This window comes from Lupinus angustifolius, chromosome LG05 (assembly GCF_001865875.1).
Source record: "Lupinus angustifolius cultivar Tanjil chromosome LG05, LupAngTanjil_v1.0, whole genome shotgun sequence".
NCBI classification, from domain to species: domain Eukaryota; kingdom Viridiplantae; phylum Streptophyta; class Magnoliopsida; order Fabales; family Fabaceae; genus Lupinus; species Lupinus angustifolius.
The window spans coordinates 24,724,489-24,732,659 of NC_032013.1; the positions used below are offsets into that span (position 1 = coordinate 24,724,489).

The 8,171-nt window shown below is 30.3% G+C and overlaps 1 protein-coding gene across 1 annotated transcript; it reads left to right on the forward strand.

The window, feature by feature from the left end:
* LOC109348354 (protein DMR6-LIKE OXYGENASE 2-like) lies at window positions 398-4,550 on the forward strand. Its single transcript, XM_019588753.1, has 5 exons — window positions 398-494; window positions 699-983; window positions 1,812-2,059; window positions 2,888-3,239; window positions 4,075-4,550. The coding sequence occupies exons 2-5, from the start codon at window positions 705-707 to the stop codon at window positions 4,228-4,230; spliced, it is 1,035 nt and encodes a 344-aa protein (XP_019444298.1). The 5' UTR covers window positions 398-494; window positions 699-704; the 3' UTR covers window positions 4,231-4,550.

Below are 8,171 nucleotides of genomic sequence, written 5' to 3' on the forward strand. Positions count from 1 at the left end.
TCATTTATGAGTTCTACAATTTAACTTTAAAGGTCTGTTTACGAATTAAAAGTTGGGTTCTCAAAGAAATATTAAGAATTAATCTCATGATTATACACTCACTGACAACCTAATGAATTAGATATTCATCTAGTGGGATCTGATGTGAATATATATATATATATATATATATATATATAACCTGTTTCTTGTATAGTATGTTCAAGATTTGAAATCATAATCCAAATATTATCATTGCCTCTCATATTCGTCAAACTCAAAAAAATAGAATAAAAAATCAATACACGTTTTAGTTGAAAATGGAGAACCTCATTGAACAAGTCTATGATCTGAAACCGGTTTCTTCAAAACTTGCTACTGTTCCGTGCCCCACTCTTTTCTCCTCCCTTCACTATATATACACATCAAAATCAATATAACATCCATTGAAGCTTTGGGTTTTCAGTTCCTCATCACCTTCTAAACTTGTACTATCTATATATTTCTCAACTAAGGTAATTAGTAACAACTCTACCTAATAACCTCATCTTTCTAAATTTTCCCATGAAAGAAGCACATGCATTTATATCATAAACACAAGATATATGTATATTTATACACGTGCATTTATAACTAGTATAAATTATATAAAATTAAGCATTTAAAAGTTTTTCTTATTTATTATTACATGCTTTTTCTTTTAATCATGTTATGTGCAGCATATCATGCCTTCTGCAATGACAATAAAAGATGATACAGCACCAGAAATCCAATATCAGAAAGGGGTGAAGCAGCTTTATGAGAATGGTGAAGTTCTTCAAAGGGTTCCTAAGAAGTACATATTTCCTCCTTCTGAACGATCTTCAACAAATAAGGAGGAACCAAATGTTGCCATGCAAAACTTTCAGCTACCCATCATTGATTTTGCTGATTTGATTGGTCCAAATAGGTCACATGTCCTTCAATCTTTAGCCAATGCTTGTGAAAAGTATGGATTTTTCCAGGTAGGAAATTAGGTCATAAGCTATACTTATTTATCTATTTATATATGAATCTTATGATAAATATTGGAGGGTCAACCTCTATCTACAAAGGTTTAAGTTTTATCTACATGTCAATATATAATTCGCTTGAGATAAAGAACGAGATATCGTTGAAGACATGTGATCTTCATCCTTCGTTCAAAACCGTTAGACCCTCTCCAATTTCTTGATAAGATGCCAATAAAATATAATAGGAGTCTCATGCAACATTAATTTCAACAAAAGTAAAACAGTTATTGGAAAAATAGTACTAATTCCGTGAAGAGTTTGTTGCTTATATTTAATTCACTCCTAATTAATTATTAAATAACATATGACTAGAAATAAATGTACTACCACAAAAGTTGAAGTAGTTCATATAGTGTGGAAAACATGGCAGAATTTGTATTAGGTAGTCTAAACATGTATAGAGAAGAATATGAGAAGCTTCTATAAGGAGAATAAATTAAATGAATGTTAATGTGATTCCTAGATGAAGAAGGAAGTCAAGAAAAATTATAGGTGAAATGATTAAGGAAGACGTTGAGAAGAAATGTTTTGTCAATAAACATAATTTACGATTAAACATTATGCATGACATCTTTCAATCCATATGGTCAACCCCAACTAATTAATAAGATTAATGTGTTGATTATTGTATATATAGAAAAATTATACATTTATAAAAAACCACACAATAAATTTCACCTAAATCAACACAATCATTACACTTTTAAATATAATATCTCTTAATGCATTAACTATATATATAAAGAACATTGAAGTTTGATGTATTGTATATTGGTGCAGGTTGTGAATCATAGCATAGCAGATGAAGTTGTAAGAAGCATGTTAGATGTAAATGAGAGGTTCTTTGATCTTCCTTTGGAGGAAAGGGCTAAGTATATGACAACTGATATGCGTGCACCTGTTCGATATGGGACAAGTTTCAGCCAAACCAAAGACACTGTGTTCTGTTGGAGAGACTTCTTGAAATTACTGTCTCACCCTTTGTCTGATTTCATTCCCCTTTGGCCTTCTTCTCCTGTTGACTTTAGGTGAGTACTAATTCAAGTCATTAGGTACAATATAGAATTAATTTTAATTATTTTATTAGTCAAACTAATTAATTAATTCCCTCCCATATCATTATTGTGAAAACCAGACCATACATACTGTTCAATCGGAATATTGGTCCACGTATCGATTCAGTATAACAATATATTGGTATGTAATTATATTGGTCAAAACTCGAGATGATAAAACGGGTCGTCTAACCCGTTTTACCCGTGCCCATAAATGCCTACAAATTTTTTTAAGCAGGTGCAGGCATGTCCACGTTGACTTAATGGACAAAAAGACATACTCTGTCCGTTTTAAAACGAGCTAACCGACATGCTGGCAGCCCACGAACATTGATGAATAATTTAAAAATAAAAAATTAATATAATAAAATAAAAAGAAACTAAATAATTTATTGGATTTTTACTTCTTTTTACTTACATTATGATGCGGGCCGCCTGCATTGTCCATTACAAATGTCTGCGGGCTTTGCAGACAAACAGGCCAGGCAAAACATCAAATTTTATATACTCTGCCGGCAAAAAATTGTCATACTAGTCGTTTTTTCAAGTAAACCATATTAGTTATGTGACCCGTTTTCAAATTGTTTAATAAGAATGATTCATTTTTTATCAAAATATTGATATAAAGAGTTAAATATACAATTACTATTTTTCATTATACTTCTAAAATATAGTCTACTACCATGTGACCTTTATCAAATTTTCAATTACTATAATATATACATAAAGTATAACTTTTTACCATTTACTAATTGCAATGTATGAAGTGAGTGCATGTTTTCATTTTTTGTTATAAAAAAGGGAAGTGGCGGCTACCTACGCAGAAGAAACCAAACACTTATTCCTTACTATAATGGAAGCTATTTTAGAGAGCCTAGGAATTAAGGAATCCAACAAAGAAGAAGAGACAGAAGGAAAAGACAATATTCTTAAAGACTTTGAGAATTGTAGCCATATGATGGTGGCAAATTTCTACCCACCATGTCCTGAACCAAACCTAACCCTTGGAATGCCGCCTCATTCTGATTATGGGTTCCTCACACTTCTCTTACAAGATGAGGTTGAGGGCTTGCAAATTCAATTCCAAGGAAAATGGGTTACTATTCAACCTATTCCTAATGCTTTCATTGTCAATGTTGGTGATCACTTGGAGGTAATTATTTTAATAACTTGGTTTTTTTTGGATAATTATTTCTTATATTAGGTCATATAAAAAAATTTGATAGATAAAAGACAATTTTATAAAAGATATGTACTTGAATGTATTAAATCATATAATCATCACTACCCAAAAGTTTAATATATATATATGAAACTCAACATTATTTAGGTAACTTTCTATAGTCATAATCATTAGTTGAGATTTTTCTTTTAATTTTTTGTACTGTCAATGATAGCATCTCACTTTATATGGAAAGAAAATAATTTCTTTCAAAGTGTATAGTTGCACATCCTAACAAATATTGCTCCAAAAAATCGAACTTTTAATTAAACACATTGGTTAGTGATCATAATGAAAAAAAGTGAATTGCATTCCTAATTATCTAAGGTTGTGGTTCGAAATAATATGGGGTAAACACTTAGGGTAGAAAATCATCTATCCATCATCGCTGTTCCATGTTTAGTCTCACAAACAAAGATGCATGGATTACTAGTCAAACACAAAATAGAAAGAAAAAAAAAGATTTATATGAAGTCAACTCTATTTGTACTTTAGTCTATTATCAACAATATTTCCCTCTCAAAACGGTGCTTTCCATAGTCAAAGTCTTTTTCCGACATTGGTATTGAATTAATCTCCAATCACTATGACCCACCAATATTAATGTGCCAAAATGGTTAATTTCTAAAACAATACAAAGTTGCATGTATGAATATTATATATCTCAAAAATGTTTCATAAGCTCTAGTTGACTTTATAAGCTTGTATTTTTTTTGTGTGTTGAATGTTCTTGTAATTTTTCTTTTTAATTTGATGGGTTAATCAGATATTTAGCAATGGAAAATACAAGAGCGTATTACATAGGGTGTTGGTGAATGAAATGAAGAGTAGGGTATCAGTGACTTCATTACATAGTCTTCCCTTCAATTGCTCTATAAGACCGTCACCAAAACTCATTAATGAAGAGAATCCCAAGCGTTAGATGGACACAAGTTTTGATACTTTTATTTCTTACATTTTAACCAAAGAGACCAAGAATAAGGATTTCCTAGACTCTAGGAAATTGACTTTTGTACATAATGACAAAGCAAATTAATTGAATAAGGAATTATAGATTGTTGAAAATGAAGTGCAATTGCATGCAATAATAATTGATATTAATATTAAGGGACACATCATGTAACATGTAATCATGCTTTTAGTTTCTTATGCATTTCTTTGAGAAGACTTGTTCTTCTCTTGTATAAGAATTTTCTTTTGCAATTGAGTTAGGTGATTGATTTTTGTAAGAGAAATAAAAAACAATAGTTGGATATTTGGATTGTATTTTTTGGAAATTCAACCCATTTGGAATTGAGAAACTAAAATGCCATGGAATTAAAGTGTAACTAATTTAAATCATTTTTTCAATTTTTAAACTACACCTTAGAAATTCAAAATTAAATTGCTTGAGGAGTTTTTGATGCAAGGACAACACAACTGTAATAAAAAAATACAATTGTCATAGACGGAATTAAAAACCTTATTGTCATTTTCCCTTCTTAGAAATTGAATTGTGTTTTTGGAGCCGTAAACAATATTGTATAATATTAAATTATGCATGATTTCCATTGAATTCATACGGTTAGTGTTATGAACAATTTTAAAATTGAACCATCATTGTTCTATGGGATATTCATACAATGAATCAAAGGTCTTATCTCACCCTTTTTTGTTGTAAAAGTACAAAAAAAGCCAAAAATTAAGAAATCTAAGGTTGTGTGCTTATTTCTTGAGGTTGAATATTATTTATTTATTTTTATTTTTTTGATCAGCAATTGTTAGTATTTTGTTGTAGGTGAGACTCCGCCCTCAACCTTCTATATCCTACCATCTAACCATCTTATAACTCCTTTTTTTTGTTGATGGTGAAACTCGAACCCACAATCTCCTGCACTCCATTCCTTACGACCACCCTTTTCACCATCAGAACACTTTATGACTTCCTGATCTTGAATATCATTTCATTGGTAGGAATAGGACTACGTGCCAAATTGAGTTGACTAAACTATACCCATACCCTTAATTCTTAAATATGAAAGTCTTATGGCACTACTAGTAGCAATTGACTTTAATATTCTACATCCATGTCATGTCATTAGTATTATCATACTAATTAACTAGTAATCACTGATGTGTCATGATCTCATATTCAAAACTCAAAACATTTTTGCAATTGACTTCATTTGATGCTTGTTAACTATCCCACTTGTAAAATTTGAGTACAACTTAGTAGTTTAGTTTTGATTCATTGCCAATGCAAAACCATGTACACTATTAACTATTTTTCAAACAAATTTTTAGGTAACTAGGCATGGTCAAACTATTTTAATGTCATGTCAATATCATTATAAGGATGAATGAAAATAATCCTTTACAAATACACCAACAATTAATATAAATTAAACCCCATAGATTAACATTGAGGTAGTGTTTGGTATTCAACATTTGTTGAACATTTTAATTTTACAAATAACAGAATATGAGTTGGAAATATAAAATAATAGAAAAATATTACTATGGAAAAAATAATAAAAATAGATGTAAGAAACTATAGATAAACTTAGAATATTTAAAAATTACCTCTATACAATTTCACCTTTTCATTTAATATTTTCTCATGATTAAATAAAACATAAAATCAATGACAAAAAAGAAACAAATTCTTTCTACATAACTACCTAGAAGTTTTGGCTTCATTGGTATATTACTATTATTAATGTTTTAAAATTAATGTATTAACAAGTGCTCTAGGACCATTGTTTGGTGAACACAAATTGAGCATGTCAAATTTAAAAAATTAAATCTAACACTTCTCAAAATATTAAATGTAATACTTTCAAATACAAAATTAATTTTTTTAATTCCTTAAATAAAAATACCTAGCTATGTACGTATTAAAGTTTCCTATAAGTTATAGACTATCCAATGAACAAATGGTCAAAAAGACTCAAAATAATTAAAAAAGAAACAAGTAACAATATGAAGTATATTATTATTCTTTTTTGTTTTATGGTCACTCAAATATATTATTCAACTTTATGTCATTATAAGAACCAGACAACCCCACCCCACCCTTCCTAAAAATGGATTTTCTTTAAGCAAATTGTAATTTAGTCAAAATTTGAAGCATACAAACAAAATCCTTAATTCTGATCTTATCTGATCCCAAATATGGTATATAATGGGCCAATTTTGTTACCAAATTTTCTTGCTTAAAGGCCTTGTGATCGTTACAATAACCCAATAGAAATTGTTCAAAGTAAAAGTTAACTACATCTAAAGGTATATTATCCGCAAGTTTGAATCTTAAAAGAGAGTTTTATCTTATTACCACCTTGGCTTAAGAGTAGGGAATACTTGGTCGAAAACATTATTATCTGAATATATTTGCTACCCCTTCTAAACTAGAACATAGTTATTAGGGTTCGTTAGCAGGATAATGTGACAATGTTGTGTCTAGGAGAAATGATCTTGGGTTAGCAAGAATAAGGTAGAGATAAGTGAGATAGATGGTGAATACACTTCCTATATAAATGACTTGTTTTACTTATTTGTATCGGGTGAAACTATTTGTTTAAACCGAGTGAGATTAACTTATCTTGAGCTGAAGGAAGGTCCAGTGGTACCATGACTGAGAATTGAGGTCATACACATGTTCTTTCAATCAGTGAGTTTGACATGCCTATATTTAACCATATGGTAATTCTAAGATGTCCTTTAAGGATTTCTTTTTTACTAAGTTGCTTATAGACCAAACCCTAGATCTTATTGGGTCTCGATGGGTTGGTTCGGATTTTGAGTATTTCTTGGATCTTTTGGACTTTAGTCTTCATATATTGATCGACTTAATGACCTTCTGGATCACTAGTGTCCGTCCAATGCATTTGGACATATGGGTAGAAACACATTAAACAAATACTACAAAACCAGATGTCAAAAGGAAAACATGTAACAAAAGATTTGTGGATTTGTGGAAGATAATAAGTTATCTCCTACAACAACTAAAATCATGACATGTGTCATATTTAATTATTTTTTACAGAAATATTTCTAAAACTAAATAAAATAGTATATGTATCATACTTTTACTGTCTGAATAAGATAAGTTATCTCTTAGTATGAGGAGATACTTTATTCTAATTGTGGAAAGGTGGGTGTATATCATATGTGGAGAGCAATGGAGTTTGCAAAAGGAAATCCTTTGGAAGATGCTAAATTATGAACCACCATATAGCTCTTTTGTGCTATATTTTATGTTCCCTTTAACAAAAAGTCACTCCCTCAAACTACACTAGGTAGCTAAATCATCATACATTCTTATTGCTATATATCATGACCCACAAGCAAATCCTATATATAACATCAAATTCAAGCTTCATTTCCCAACCATCTTCAAAAATCCACCACATCCCAAACAAACATGCAATATATTGTATGCCACCTCTCTATGGTGGGGGTGATAGAGATGCATAACATGGATGGTGAGAGTCACTGTTTTTCATACACCTTTTGCCTTGATGGTGGAGCAAGAATAACTTTAAATTATTGCTGTGAATGAACACTCTTTCTTGAGGGTGACTTCTCTTGAAAAGGGCAACTTCGATCCAATTCCTCCGTGTGTGATTTAGTTTTCCCATGGAGCTTTGGTAATATAATATACCTACTATGTAATGTACTATTATGCTTTACCCTTTTTTTGTCTCTATCTTGTACTATTTGTTTGAACTTTGTAAGAAGTGAATGTTATCATTTCTGTCAATGTATGACGATGCATATTATATTATAGTAGGCAGATAATAAATGTTAAGAGGCCTTTGGCCAGAGATGTTAGTGTTGTTCAAATGAGTAAATCAATGACCATGTTATTTTGTTTCTTAGATT

Coding starts and splice junctions, on each gene's coding strand:
- LOC109348354 (XM_019588753.1), top strand. CDS start 705: ATGCCTTCTGCAATGACAATAAAAGATGATACAGCACCAGAAATCCAA. Junction 984..1,811: donor AAAAGTATGGATTTTTCCAG/GTAGGAAATTAG, acceptor ATATTGGTGCAG/GTTGTGAATCATAGCATAGC. Junction 3,240..4,074: donor ATGTTGGTGATCACTTGGAG/GTAATTATTTTA, acceptor TGGGTTAATCAG/ATATTTAGCAATGGAAAATA.